Below are 16,629 nucleotides of genomic sequence, written 5' to 3' on the forward strand. Positions count from 1 at the left end.
AAAAATCCCAACAGATGGTAAAATGCATGCTTTATGGTTCTCCGTGGGGACAAAAATGTAATCTACTGACATGAAGGCTCCCCCTCTGCAATACACTAGCCAAATCAAGCAGATCAGTGTGCCCAAAAAGCACTTGAAAACTATCTACAAGCTATAAACAGCATTATTTCCATTCTGAGTCAGGCTGCTGAATGATTGTGCACACTTAAAATTATTTCTCATTCATTAACTCAGACTCAGGTTTGCTCTCTGAGGCCCGTGTACCATCGTTCCACATGCTGTCTTCTATGCATTAAGATATTGCTGCTTGGATTAGCATAGCAATACAGACTTGACCATGTGATCCCAGCCATGATTGAATGTGTGATTTGTCTTTCAAGTCAAGTAGAGTAAAGCATCCTTGTCTGCTGGCTCCACTATAGATGAGTCTCAGGAATGACGTGAGTCCTTCTGCATCAAAATCAAGCCTAGCTATCTTCCACAACCTAATGAACAGCATTGCTGTCTTTACAATGATCAGAACTTGAAAAAAACCTCCCAAGTGACTGATTCGAAATGTGCTACAAAGGCATCAAACAAATATGCATGGGAGAATCAATGTCAATACAACATCAGAACAATGCAATACCCTTATAGGCATAAAATATAAAATGAACACAGTCTGGGTAAAATAGTTTACAATTATTTTTTAACTATTTTCTATCAACACTTTTGGCACTGAATGAAACAATGAATGTTTGTAGTTAATGCTGGGGTTGCCTTTGCAAATGATACATGTAATATCCTGTCCTAAAGCAATGTAATGATAGTGACAGATAATTTCTTCTGTGAAACAAATTATCGAAGAAAAAAGTAGAGCTGGGATGTGGTTCTAATCAACTGTAGTTGATTGGATGAAACCATATCTGAATCCATGCTTCTACAAAAAAACACATTTGAATGAATTAATTGTTCACAATAAGATCCATCAAAATGAATTTAGAAAATAGATAGCATCAATTTCCATATCATACCGACCAATACCAAAATTTGGTATGGTATAGAGTGGTCACACTAGACTGAGCATCCAAAATGTAAAAATATACATTCTACTGCAAACCAGCAGCTTTACAATTTGCAGTCTTTTTATTTCAGCTAAGTGGTCACGCTGTGACATATCTTCTATTGTTTACAAGTTTTCACATGATACGAATTTGCAGGTCAGAGTTCACCGAACCTGAACTCTATTCTAGTGGTTTTGAACTGTTTTCTGGACTTCATCTGTGTCTAGTATGTCATAAATTGTGACCGATATGGGGGTGGTTTTGTCTAATTGCCCCATACACAGGGGGGATCAGTACTAACAGCAGAGTTGTGCAGGCTTTGACTTTGAGATAGGAGTCACCCTTCATACTGGGGTACATGGCAAGCATCCTGTTTAAGGATTTAAAATGAGTGTGTCTAAAAGGAGTTATGTGGGGTGCATCAGAAGGGGCAGAGAGATCAAGAGCTTTTAATGATGAAAGCGTGTCTGATTTGGTGGTGTGCTTTTGTGTCTGTACGTGTGTTACTGTGTGTCTGGGGTCAGCCTTTGAAGAGCTTAGCAGTGGAGAATGAAGGTGGTTGACTATGTAAATGTACAATAACTTTAAGGTAACTTCCATTTAACAGACTTGAGCTTACTAGGAAATGATTCTGTCTTCAAAAGTCTACAAGTTGTAGGTCAAAAGCTGTAGTCCCACAGTACTGGTGGCTTTGAAGCTACAGCACAATGCTAAAGTCCCTTACACATGACTTGCATCAGGCTCACATCTCTCAAAACAAGCATCCGGCTGTGCTTTGACATCCACATGAACAGCACTTCAGATAAGGGTTGTTTAGACAAGATGTTCCATCAGCGCAATTGTTTAATTTCATTTTTTTATTGTCATTGCCTGATGCATGCCTGTGAACACCATGCCATGTCTATGACATCTTTAACTATCCTGCCACCACTGTTTTTTCAGTGCCAGTGCCATTAAGACAATACTACTTCTAATCAAATCAATGTGGAGAAACACATCCCGATGGGCTGTCTTAAAAACACTTCCACACAGTCCAGACAGATCACAACCCTCAGCATTACAGAGTCATTAGTGCCTTGTTTAAGGGCAGGAAGACACAAAGAGGGGCATTTATACCGCAGTGCCACCCCTGCACAATGTAGGTCTTAATGGCTGCAAGGGTGGCACGTTCAGACAAGAGCAATCGATAGTAGTTTAGACAGAACAGAGCACAGATCAATACGATCACTGCTGGGCATGGGCTTCACACACTGCAACAGTCTGTACAAGTAAGACACTTACAAGTAAGACCCCCCCCCCCAAATGGAACTCACAGTTGGTGATGTCAGGAGGGGCAAAACGGTCATTCATGAAGACACTATTGGGTTTAGCTACTTTCAAGTAGACCACATCTGGGGTATTTTTCAAGGCAGTCACGGCATGCTCATGGGTAACTTCCTCCAGGCAGGAGCTATTCACCTATGACACACACCAAAACACACACAGACATTAATCTATTTAACAAGTACACAGTCATCAGCAACAGACAATAGACTGTTTCCTTACAGCAAGAAGTTTGTCTCCTATCTGCAGCCTCCCATCTTTGTGTGCAGCTCCACCTTCAATAATCTTAGTGATGTAGATGCTATTGTCCCCTGGGATGTGCTGATTCCCAACACCCCCTGCTATACTGAAACCAAGACCTGGTATAAACCAAGATACAGACAAAAACAAAAGGTTATTTGATGGTGACAGCAAAACTTAGATTAGCTGCAAAATATTTGGCCCTATGACCTAAAACATCTTAACAAGCAAAAAAACAACCAGACATCATATGAAAAAAAGCTATTAACAGCAGCTAAATAATCAGCAATATCTGTCATAATGAACATTCACACACCACAACAACAACGGAGACAACAACAACAACATAAAAATGCTATCCAGTAATATTTTAAATTGAATTTGAATAAACAAAAAAGAGAGAGATAAACTGTTGCATAAATTATACGGCAAACTGTGTGTAAAGGCAAGAGAGAGAGAAATGTATCCATGGCAACGGAAGCTTAAGGTCTTTGCAGTGTTGTGGAAACGCTGTGGTTGGCCTTAAAGGGTTAGTTTACCCAAAAATAAAAATTAGGCTGTGTTTTACTCACCCCCGATGCATCCTAGGTGTATATGACTTTCTTCTTTCAGACGAATCCAGTCGGAGTAATATTAAAAATTGTATTTGATCTTTCAAGCTCTACCGTTGTACTCAGCGGGTGTTGCATTAACTTCTGTCCAAAAGACGTGAAATAAAAAGCACCCTTCCACAAAAAAAAGTGTCTCACACCGCTCCTAAAAACACAGCCTAATTTTTATTTTTGGGTGAACTAACCCTTTAAAATAGCCCTGTTGCGTATTTGTGTGTGTGTGTGTGTGTGTGTATACTGTATATTTCACATTTCCCAAGAGGGGACAATGTCTATGGTATTCAGATATAGCGTGACTTGAATAATCATACTCTTAACTCCGATCAGATATTAATCCCAAGAAAAGATTTCACAGCACTCTTGCTTCCTTAGTGTAATGCTAGGCAGGATTAGAGGTTTAAAATGTCAAATTTGGTTGGGTGAAACTGAAACTCTGTTCTTCACCATTCTATTTGAAATAAAACTATGTAGTGCTACAATGTTCTGAGTACAGCAGAATGAAATAAACTTTACACATTAAATCGTTATACAGATCATAAATATTTACATTCAAACTGACCTAACATTTAGAACTGGTATGACTTTTAAAATCCCAGGTACACTGTCAATGTCAAAAGCTGCACCAGTGAAAAATCAACAGCAATAATTAGTGGTCAACCGATATATCGGCCGATATTTGGAAGTTTTTAAATATCGGCATCGGCCGACAAGTCTTTCCATGTGGCCGATGTTTTTCAAAACGGATTATGACACCATATTGTGCATTTATGCTTCCTCTTTAAGACAAGCCACTCAGATGTGAAGCCAGCACCTGACAGAGAGTAAAAAGACCAATTGTCATTCACTTTCTAACATGATGCTACGCTGTGTTACATACAGTAACACTCCGGTGTGCAGCAAAGTCTTATTCCAACGAACAGTGATACATCATATCCGCAGTCCAGCAGCAGCCCCGGTGGGAGACACAGATGTGATGTAAACAAATTCAAACAAAAATTAAACCGTGTTTACTTCACAAACAATCAAAAATCCCACGACTGGCTCTTCCTCAGATATGAGCGTTGTTTTCGGGTATTTAATGCTGCTATATGCTGATAACCAAGCATGTAATTATACACCTTCAGGCTTGTATTATTTTTACAATGAAACAGACAAGCAAAACGAAACAGACCAGAGACATATATCTTTATTATTAACCAACTATCCCATACAGTAATTAAAACAACCTGCTGCTCTGTAAACTATAGACCCTTTAAGTGCCAACGTCACAATTACGTCACAGCGCTAGCTGGAAGCAAAACAAAGGGAAAACTGAAGGCGGCCAATTCAAACCAGTAGAGATTCGGCTACATAAGGAGCTTAAAATATCATCTTGTTGTGATGTTGGGTGCCAAAATCAATGGAGTACAGGCTCCAATTTGAAATTTTATCATACCTGCTGCCATTGCCAGACAGAAAAACGACGACAGCTGTGGTTAAAAACACAATAAAATGACCATACATATTCAGGTAAAATACAAAAACAAAACTTCATAGCTAGCGTTAGTGAAATGGTCAGGGGAATCTTTCTGCCTCCACCTAAGCTCCGCCCACAGAAAAAACGTCACATTGTTTACTAACTGAAAAGGGGTCTATATACGTATTGTACATAAAATACATGGAATTACACATACTATTTTTGACATTAATTTATGAATACTAATTTGTTTATTAATTATGAATGTTAGAAAGGCTGCACTAAACCTTTTACCTCTGTTGTTTACATTTTAATTGTTTAGGTTTTATAAATAAATAAATAAATAAATATATATATATGTATATATATTTATGATGGTTTCAGATGATAAGTAAAGGCTGCACTAATTGTTACCTCAATTGTTTACATTTTTTAAATTTAGGTTTTAATAAATATTTATGCATAATAAATGTTCATTTAGTTTCACCAATTTACTGCATGTCTCTCATTTACTGTAATTATATTGTATGTATTATATCGGCTTCATATCGGCCAGATTGATTTCTCAATATCGGCATCGGCCATTAAAAATCCCATATTTGTCGACCACCAGCAATAAGAGGAGTTGGTTGGTGTTACTTTACCTTTGGGTCCTTTGATGAGCTTGATCTCCATGACTTTCTCTGCTGCAGATTTTCTCCTCCTGACATACAGTCTGACCAGTGACCCCGCCTCCTTCAATGCCTCCACAGCCTTACTGTGGGTCACGTCCCGAACATCAACCTCGTTCACTCTCAGAATCACGTCATTCACCCTGCGTGGAGTAACGCACAGGTCAAACATGCACAAGCAAAAGTGCAGTGTGAAGACATCTCAATCTCATTCAACTGCACACACCATACAAGAATCACAAAGTGATCTGACACTGAGGGTGTTACATCTTTGTTACATTGTACAACAAAAAGTTGCCTTCTGTATTGTTTCTCAAGTACTGTTAAAAAAAAAAGAGGCTTTACAAAGTTAAAACTGTCCATCAACAGCAAATTCTAGAGATTAAGTACTTGGCTTAATACTACTGATGCACCAAAATTTCAGTAACCAAAAATATTCTATAACCAAAAATTCAGTTTCGGCCAAATATTTTGGTTGCCAACAGTTTGGTGCATCGTTAGTATAAAGATAGGATAGGAGACATTACATACTTCACCTTTAGAATTTGCTGTTTTGGAGGGCCAGAATCAGTGACCAAAATGACAATGTTTAATTAGCACAATGACGATGACATGTTTTGACTGTCAGTGTCTACTTCATGCACATGTAAACATGTCAGTAGTGTGGACCTTAGGATTGGCAATACTGATTTCTGGTTTAATAAAGTAAAGTAAAAGGTTTTTTTTATTATTTCTACCATTCAATAATTAAAACAACCTTTGAATTTAAAAATTATGTCAATTTTATTATGAAATTAAAACAATAAATGTCATTTTAACGCTCTTTGATGTGGTGTGACAGATTGATGTAGCCACCTGAGTTCAAGCAGAAGAGCTGAGTGCACATGAACTGTTCAGCTCTTCTTCTTTACTACTACTTACAGCACAAAATAAACATGAATGAATATCAGGAAGTATGTTGAAACAGTACAACATACTGAAATGTATGTCTCATATAATCACTCAATCTGTTTTAACCACAGGAAAACATTAACAAAACACTTTGTAAACAATTTCATGTAGAATATCAACGTGAATCAGACAGTCAAACCAGTAGAGATTCGGCTACATAAGGAGCTTAAAATATCATCTTGTTGTGATGTTGGGTGCCAAAATCAATGGAGTACAGGCTCCAATTTGAAATTTTATCATACCTGCTGCCATTGCCAGACAGAAAAACGACGACAGCTGTGGTTAAAAACACAATAAAATGACCATACATATTCAGGTAAAATACAAAAACAAAACTTCATAGCTAGCGTTAGTGAAATGGTCAGGGGAATCTTTCTGCCTCCACCTAAGCTCCGCCCACAGAAAAAACGTCACATTGTTTACTAACTGAAAAGGGGTCTATATACGTATTGTACATAAAATACATGGAATTACACATACTATTTTTGACATTAATTTATGAATACTAATTTGTTTATTAATTATGAATGTTAGAAAGGCTGCACTAAACCTTTTACCTCTGTTGTTTACATTTTAATTGTTTAGGTTTTATAAATAAATAAATAAATAAATATATATATATGTATATATATTTATGATGGTTTCAGATGATAAGTAAAGGCTGCACTAATTGTTACCTCAATTGTTTACATTTTTTAAATTTAGGTTTTAATAAATATTTATGCATAATAAATGTTCATTTAGTTTCACCAATTTACTGCATGTCTCTCATTTACTGTAATTATATTGTATGTATTATATCGGCTTCATATCGGCCAGATTGATTTCTCAATATCGGCATCGGCCATTAAAAATCCCATATTTGTCGACCACCAGCAATAAGAGGAGTTGGTTGGTGTTACTTTACCTTTGGGTCCTTTGATGAGCTTGATCTCCATGACTTTCTCTGCTGCAGATTTTCTCCTCCTGACATACAGTCTGACCAGTGACCCCGCCTCCTTCAATGCCTCCACAGCCTTACTGTGGGTCACGTCCCGAACATCAACCTCGTTCACTCTCAGAATCACGTCATTCACCCTGCGTGGAGTAACGCACAGGTCAAACATGCACAAGCAAAAGTGCAGTGTGAAGACATCTCAATCTCATTCAACTGCACACACCATACAAGAATCACAAAGTGATCTGACACTGAGGGTGTTACATCTTTGTTACATTGTACAACAAAAAGTTGCCTTCTGTATTGTTTCTCAAGTACTGTTAAAAAAAAAAGAGGCTTTACAAAGTTAAAACTGTCCATCAACAGCAAATTCTAGAGATTAAGTACTTGGCTTAATACTACTGATGCACCAAAATTTCAGTAACCAAAAATATTCTATAACCAAAAATTCAGTTTCGGCCAAATATTTTGGTTGCCAACAGTTTGGTGCATCGTTAGTATAAAGATAGGATAGGAGACATTACATACTTCACCTTTAGAATTTGCTGTTTTGGAGGGCCAGAATCAGTGACCAAAATGACAATGTTTAATTAGCACAATGACGATGACATGTTTTGACTGTCAGTGTCTACTTCATGCACATGTAAACATGTCAGTAGTGTGGACCTTAGGATTGGCAATACTGATTTCTGGTTTAATAAAGTAAAGTAAAAGGTTTTTTTTATTATTTCTACCATTCAATAATTAAAACAACCTTTGAATTTAAAAATTATGTCAATTTTATTATGAAATTAAAACAATAAATGTCATTTTAACGCTCTTTGATGTGGTGTGACAGATTGATGTAGCCACCTGAGTTCAAGCAGAAGAGCTGAGTGCACATGAACTGTTCAGCTCTTCTTCTTTACTACTACTTACAGCACAAAATAAACATGAATGAATATCAGGAAGTATGTTGAAACAGTACAACATACTGAAATGTATGTCTCATATAATCACTCAATCTGTTTTAACCACAGGAAAACATTAACAAAACACTTTGTAAACAATTTCATGTAGAATATCAACGTGAATCAGACAGTTATAATGTGATCAGAACTTTGCTAAAACTGACCCAGCAGCAAGAATTCCAGAGTGAGACCCCAAGATAAAATGGATGACCATAAATATGTCCGGGATCCTAGCGCCAACAAGTCTAGAGCAACCTAACCAACCTACTCTTTCACAGCTTAAACAAAGAATCCTAAGGAAGAAGATTGTCAAATTTGGGCAGGTAACCCACAATTAATGGTCAAAGAGACAACACATCATGACCATCATGAATAAAACCATGAGGAAAATCATGAATTAAGACTTCCCTAGATTGATTTCCCCCACCCAGGACAGAGACCAGACTCAGAGTCCTAAGACCTTTTTGAACTCTTCCTCACAGAACTAAATTACTTAGCACTCACAGAAATCCACATAGACTGCCTTTACATATGAATGCATCAAATCATCTTAAAATGATGCTAAGAGGAAATATAACCAAATATCATTCCATTGCATAACTCCATATCTGTATGTAACCCACACATTTGATTATCATGTTTGACTATCATGATTATTATCAACATGTAACAAGATAGATAACATGTTGATTTATGTATTGGGAGGAGAAACATAGCAACAGCCCGAGCTAAGACAATGCCTAATTGGTCAAAACACTATTAGGGATGTGTCTAACAGCTGAGTTTAAACCCCTATCACATGAACAATTCTGTGTTCACAGGTTTTTGTTCATTCAAGCATGCCTTTGTCAACTTTTGGCCCGCATGCCTGCTACTCCTCTAGCATCTAGTCTCGTCACACTTTTCTTTTCTTTACTCAAGTTTCTTTTCTTTTCCGCTGAGAGTTTGATGTTCTAAGTTTTGCCGCAAAGCCGTGTCTTAGACTTTGTCTGTGCGCGCTTCAAAATTTCAACCAATGTACACAACTCTGAACCCACTCTTCAGTCAACACTTCCCAAGACATCACTCCGGATGCTACAAGACCTCCAGCGAATCAACAACCTGGGAAACCCCTTTCAGCACGACAACAAAAAGAATCCCCGAACACAGGCAACGCAAGAAAACCTCCAGATTCTGAACTGGTGCATTTAATAAAGTTTCGTAGCCTCATTGAAAACTCAATGCGAGGGTAAAATGAAATGATTAATGGTTGTTCAGGTCTAAGCAATTGAATATTGCTATAAATATTTTCACTCTCATAAAACTCATTCTTTCCTCACTTTCTCTCTTTCTGCAACTTGTGTGAATGTGGGAGTGCGGGTGTTTATTAGGGTTGTAACCAGGGTTTGAAATTAACCCCCGCCAACCCACCAAATGCGGGTAAAAATGCGGGTTACTTTTCGTAAGTTATGTTCACTCATTAATTTCTTGGGGAAGTTCATGCAAGCCAAATCTGCGCAGGTTTAACGCAAATACTGAACTCGTGAGACATCACATTATCAAGTATATTGCAAAAACTAAACAAAAAACACACATACAGAGGCACGCATACGCGACGTGATGAAGTCTGGTTAGACCAACACAGGCTTTAGTGCTCATGCGCATTTAGAGTGCGTTCTTTCACTGCATGATTCAGTCTATTAATATGCATTAAGTATGATCACATAATTCAAGATAAGGGGGCAGAAAATGTATATATTTATATCAATTCATATAGTTAATCAATATCACACGAATAGCACAATTTTTCCTTCAAGTTCCCCTGTAGTGAAAATCAAGTTTTTTATGTTGTTTATTTGTCTATATGGTGTTTTTAATTTGCCTTTAGACAAACCATGTGCCAATCTATTAATCAACACCACTGCTGAGTATTTTCGCCTTAAAACTGTAGTTTCCCAAAGGCTGACCCAGAAATACGGTTTGAAATAGCCCTCGGTTTGCTACGTCACAAACCAATAACGCCAAGGGATCAATTCCTATCACTAGCATGCAAAATATACCAATACCAGCACAAAACCAAAAATAAATTAAAGCAAAAAACCCATGAAGCTGTGGTTTAATGTGAATTTAGAACCGCTAACTTGCATTATAACCCGTGGCAACAGTGTAAAAGTAGCCCGGAGTCAGACAGCCTCAAGCTGTTGGTTTATTTCGGTCTTTTTTCTTATTTATTTATTTTTTGGCTAGTAGAAGTTATGAATGGCCGGTAACTTAAAAATTTAGTAGCCAAATTGGCTGGTGAGTGAAAAAGTTAATTTCAATCCCTGGTTGTAACGATATTCAAACCGAACCGGAAAAACATGATACACCACCCACGATACATATCAGGGTACTATTGGTACGTACCGCAGTCCACCCCGCCGCCCTCCAGTATCAGTGTACAGGATCAGCAGTCTATTCCTGCTCTCTGTGTTTGTAATGTTAAACAACAAAAGACAAGGAAATCACTCACTTCTCTTGACTGAATAGCTTTTGTAACTTCAAGCTTTTTTTGTAACTTTTGTAACTTTAATTTATACAGTGAAATATGCGCTGTTATTTTACATTTGTTTACTTTTAAATGTCTGTGTCTGAAACGCACTTGAAAAAAACACTGTTTATTTTATTTTTATCTTTGCTCTATTGTATTTAATTGTGCTGTTGTATTTAGTTTGAATTTTTGGTATTATTTTCTTTATTTTTATTTGACCATAGTCCTTTTTTCCCTGAACATAGCACATACTGAACCAAACCGTACCGAACCGTGACCCTAAAACTGTTTAACTGAACCAAACCATGAGCAATCTGAACTGTTACACCCCTAGTGTTTGTATTAGATTATTTTATACGTCTTAGATTTGTCAAATAAAGCTTTGTTCGTATTGAAAAGAGAAGTATCTTGTGTTTTGTGCTTACAATAATATCTTGAACTGCCTATCTTGTTACCGTGCTAATAAATTGTGTTTTTCACTATACTTTGATATTAATATCAGTTGCAGAACTCCCGTTATGGCCATTCAATCGCTGGCCGATTCAAGTTGATCAGCCGTAAAACAGTGATTCTGTCAAAATTCACAGATAAATTCCCTTTGAGCTAAATTGACTTAGTTTCCCTTACAGTCATGTAGCATTTCATTTACCTCAGAAAAGCCATTCAGATAGAAAAAAAACTTTAGACAAAAAAGCATTATGCTAAATATATGCACTATATTACATATTCATCTTTAATTTACTTAACCCGTTAAGCTGTTTATGACCTTTTGCAGATAAAGGAAATCGGTTACATGAGCAGCACGCTGTCGGCTTATTAGGCATAATTGGTTTAAAAATGTGCATCTAATCACACTCATTGTGGCCTGTGACGCTATCAAAACTTTGCTCTGCTTGAGCATCCAGACTAGCCAGCAACATTCACTTCAACACAGCATCTTAGCACCTTCACACAAGAATACAATACTGACCTAGGCTACAATTAATCTCTCAGTGACAGCTCTTACCGGGCACGAAAAATTAAAAAACTATAAAAGTCATCAAGTCTATTGAAACAAACTAAAGTCATACAATTATACATCACATGGTCTGTAAGTGTCTCAAAGCCTTTATGATATACATTCATTAACTCTCTCTCACAAACATTTCAGTTTACAAATATTGCATGCAGCCGATGATAGGGCTCTTTATACTCTCCATCTCTCTCTGTGTGTGTGTGTGTGTGTGTGTGTGTGTGTGTGTAGAGCTGTCAGTGTGATGCTGTCAGGACCTCAGTAGTGCTGCTTTAATGAGCCTCTGACAGCACTGAGACACTGGAGGGCTCTATCACTTAGTAACACCACTTCAAAACAGGACAAATCCATCCTAACTCAAACAACAATGCATGAGGAGGAACTCTATTACAATGATCAGTGGTTAATACAATACAATCTCATATTGAAATATATATACATATTCCTCAAACTGATTTAAAGAGACATTTAAAAAGGGGTTTATTGAAGGCTGTCCTCATGTAGATCCAAGTATTTGGACAAATGAAGTCACATTAAAACATTTTCTGGATGTCATTGCATTAGATAACATAACATTAAATCAAATCAAAAACTGCTCTATATATCACTGACCACGTGGGGTTTTAAAAAGTTACATTTTGTTTAACTATTTAGAGTATGAACAGCAACAGGAAGAGAGCAGGAAACAGATGAGAACTGGAGCATTACCGCAATCTCCCGTCCTGAGCGGCGGCACCCCCTGGAATGACTTTAGTGATGAAAATGCTGGGGTCTTCACCAATGTGAGGGTTATCTGTGCCACCGGCGATACTGAAGCCCAGGCCTGAATTCCCCTACACAGCAGGTGAAAGAAAAGCTGAGGTTACAGTCATGAAGAACATTAATTAAAACACAACTCTATGCTCTAGTCAATGACTATGGGAGCATAAAACTGGTTAAATTCAACTGGAAATGTGATATGCAAAATGGCAGTGTCCTTTCTGCATTTGAATTCACAATTCCAAAATGAAAACTCAAACATGTAATTACAATGCATTGCAAAATGTGTCATACTTCATTTATTAAGGCAATTATTATTAAATCTAAGAAATAATCAATATAACTGTTAGTAGGTTTAAAATAAATGCTACAGCTTGTTCTGCTCTGTCAGCTAGCTTCATGTCGATTTGCATTGGTTTTATTGGATTAGTTGTTGCAGCCCTAGTCAGAGAAATAGCTCTTACCACAGTTAAAGTCAACCCAAAGTCATTAACAATGCACTGAGCAGCATTTGTTATAGTACTAATACAACTAATTATTTTATTATATATAAAAACATGTTTAAATGAATACTCTAATAAAGTGGATTTTCAGGCAGCACATTCTAATTACTATAAGCTAACAAGCATGTCTGTAACAACATACAAACTATAAAACAACATCAGTCTTCAGTTGTGGATTGCAACGAGTTATTATGTTACTGCAAATAAGAAGCAGGCTTTAAGTTGGGCTGACAACAGCTTGTGGAGGAGCATTGTTTATTTATGCAGGAGTTAATAAATGTGCACTATAGAGCAGTGCTGAATTAGGTAATAAAAAAGCTGACAAGAAGGGGGTGGGGGCCTTAAGCAGAGTCGGGGATTAAGACTTGACCGTGGAAGGCAAGATGGTGCTCTTTTTCTCCTCCCTGGTAAGTCTCTAAAGACAGAGTTGGTTAATCGGAAGAGTGTTTCTCATGCTTCCTCAAGCGCTGACGGCTCTGATGTGTAGCATTTTAATTGACAGCCTGTGAGCTGGTAAATGGAGTCACTGCATAGGAGCATTTAAAGATTTGGCTGTGTATTGTGCTATACACAAGCTGTTCAGAGGGGAAATAACAGAGATCTGTGACAAAATACTAAAAAGATTCAGATAGAACAGCAGCACTAGTCATTCTACTCACCCTTTCCAGTGTAATCTCCTCATACTCAAAGTCAGCCTCAGTACCGTTAACCTGTGAACAAAACAACATGTCAGAGACTATTTACATATTTCAATACTCAATTTATTATCTTTTACAGAAGAATGAATTAGTGTAGTAGACATTTGCCTTTTGGGTATACAAAAAGCAATGAGATACAGTCTCCATTCAGGTAAAACTTAAATGCAAACAGACCAACTACACCTGTAAAAGCACAGTAAGCACACTATTCCAATTGATATAAATGGATGTGCAGTGTATTCTGAAGCACCTTTAGTGTGTAGGTAGCCGACTCATCGTCACTTACCACAAAAAACAACACAAGTAAAGCATTCTTTGTTGTTCTTTTTCCTGTCAAAATGACTGAGATCGTTTGCAATTATTCAGCCTTTAAGAACAAGCGCAAACCACTGTCGGTTCCTTCGATAGTGGGCAGGAATAATGAGCAAGTGGCAATCTCATTGGCTAGCACCCACCTATTATTGCCATGCTTTGATTTCCGCAAATCAGTTTGAGTGAACAGACAAAGTGATTTGATATTCCTTAACCTAGCAGCTCATCACACCTTTGCACATTTTATATTGTTATTAGTTATTTAGAGAGAGGTGCATTTTTACGGATTATGATTATAATGAAATAGCTTTTGTTTTTGTTTTATTTCGTTAAGTAGTAATTTAAAGCTTTCAAGACGAGACGGCAGAAAGCGCATCATGTTTGTTTTCTTTATTTTATAAAAGCACAACGTTTTGTTAGACCCTTTACCATTACGAATGATGTATTACTCTTACCTTTATGAGTAAAAATGATGGCGTATCCACTGAAAAAAAATGCAAGTAATCGCGCTGGCGCCTCCATGTCCTGCAAAGCGCGCTTTAGCTTCCACTCTCCACACAAACTGTTTGATATAGCGCACATTTATCTAGATGTAACATTAAAACATTGTTATATGCTTGAACTGTTTTATATCTATAGATTTTATTTTAGGCAAGTCATGATGATTTGAGAAGGCTAAATTGAGCTATGATCAGCTCACTGTCTGCCGCTGGCTGCTTGGTCGTTACTTTAAAAAACCAAAAACTAATATTTAACGACCAAAAATGCTCCAAAGGTTTTTCTAAATTAACTTAATAAAAAAACGAAACAAAATATAATCACTTTGCCATTACATACAAAACGGAACTATTTTAATATAGCTGAAACAGTAGTATAAGCTGTTTTGGGAGAAGGGGGAAAAAAAGATGGGCTCGGGCCGGTAATTCTGATAAGCTGTTGGACAAGGGCCGGGGTAGGGCCTGAACGTCATATATTTGAGGCCCGTGCAGGGCTCTAGCCTGAACTTCTTCAAATGTGTGGCGGGGCAAACCGAAAGTTGATGCCGAAAGTCCAGCATTCTCCTACCTTCACTGCTGCGACTACTCTTGTTTGTATGCGTTCCTTCGCTGGCATTTTCCACATTTCGTTTTTCTCCCTTAATAACAAGTGTCCATTCTGATGTTCAATTTAACTAATGGCTGCTGATGACTATTTGAATTGAATTCTGCCAAAGTGCGCGCTTGTAAGTGTTCGTTAAATGCGTAACGTTAATTACATGAGTACAGGTCTGCTCATGTCTGAAAATAATATATGAAAAACAAAATTATTTTACATAAAAACATTCTAGCTTATATTTGTTTAGTACATTTTTAAATTAATGTAAAAACTAAAATGAATTGCAAAACTGAAAGTTATTTTTTTAATTGTGTTCAGCATGGTGGGCCGCATTTGAATGCGTGACGGGCCACGGGTTGAGAACCACTGCCTTAAACAATTAGTAAATAAACTGCAGAACGTTATGTTTTCTAATACACGGACGCATTATATGTATTCTGACAGCGCTGCACGAACTCGCCGCGCTATCTGCTTGTTAACCAGGGTTCAAAGGAGTGGTCGACCGATATATATTCCAAGGCCGATATTTGGAATTTTTCAAATATCGGCATTGGCCGATAAGTTTTTCTGTTTGGCCGATGTGTTCGAGGTGGGACTTTTTGTTTTGACGGCGCTGAGAACGGCAGCTCCTGAGCGCACACCGCTCACATTCTCCCTCTTGTTTGCTGCCATTGTTCAGTTCTGTCTAATATGGATAGAAGTCTAATAATCAGATAGAATTGTTAAACAAAGGAATTAAATTCTATACAAAAAGTATTATAACGATTGCTTTAAGTAATAGAAAGGCAAACATTATAATACTTTCTCGTTTGCCGTCAGCATTCAGCAAATACGCATTTATATATTTATATAAAATCTTTGAATGACTAATGAACATTTAATTTCACAAACCTTGCAGACTTAGTCGAATCTAGTTGAGATCCTGTGAAGTGTGCATTTGTATCCTGCATGATCGCGTGTTCTCTGCGTGACCGTCGGTCCGTGCAAATTGAATGCCGACAGGAGGAGAGTTCTGCTTGACTGGAGACGCATGATCGACAAACTTTAAACTAGTGATTTCAAATTATGCTGCACTTTATGCATTTGCCCAATGTCATATTCATGTCATTTTCATTACATGCTGTATGTAAAATGAGTGTTACACCTTGGCTTTATTTGAAAAAAAAATAAAAAAAATAAAAATAAAATAAGGTTCCCAATGCACACAAACTGAATACTGAGTGCCCTGTTGGTTACAGTGTTTACTTCCTTTTTAATTAGATTTTAATTAAATATTTATTTATTTGTGAAAAATGGTTTGTCTTCTAAAGTATAAGTATGTTTATTTTACACAATTATTTTTAATCCATTTTCAAATTATTTCTAATTTCTTAAATATAAATTAAAATAAATAAAATTATATCGGCCATCCTGATTTCCAAGATATCGGCATCGGCTGACAAAAAACCCATATCAGTCGACCACTAGTTCAAAGTCCAAAGCGCAAGGAAAATCTGCACTGAACCAGTGTTACTCGTCAGTTGCTCAGTCACATTTTTATGAATTTTTACAAGGCACAT

At 37.1% G+C, this 16,629-nt stretch overlaps 1 protein-coding gene across 3 annotated transcripts in view; it reads right to left on the reverse strand.

Annotated features, from left to right (window-relative positions):
- Positions 1-16,629, reverse strand: part of LOC107550443 (discs large homolog 1-like protein) — a 138,986-nt gene that overhangs the window by 22,471 nt on the left and 99,886 nt on the right. For all 3 annotated transcript variants that reach the window (XM_016231721.1, XM_016231719.1, XM_016231720.1), the window contains 5 exons: positions 13,625-13,675; positions 12,412-12,536; positions 7,203-7,372; positions 2,589-2,725; positions 2,357-2,501 (listed from right to left, as the gene is read on the reverse strand). In XM_016231721.1, coding sequence (XP_016087207.1) covers positions 2,357-2,501; positions 2,589-2,725; positions 7,203-7,372; positions 12,412-12,536; positions 13,625-13,675 — 628 coding nt within the window. The remainder of the gene's footprint in view (positions 1-2,356; positions 2,502-2,588; positions 2,726-7,202; positions 7,373-12,411; positions 12,537-13,624; positions 13,676-16,629) is intronic.

Source organism: Sinocyclocheilus grahami, unplaced genomic scaffold (genome assembly GCF_001515645.1).
Source record: "Sinocyclocheilus grahami isolate Dianchi unplaced genomic scaffold, SAMN03320097.WGS_v1.1 scaffold398.1, whole genome shotgun sequence".
NCBI lineage: Eukaryota > Metazoa > Chordata > Actinopteri > Cypriniformes > Cyprinidae > Sinocyclocheilus > Sinocyclocheilus grahami.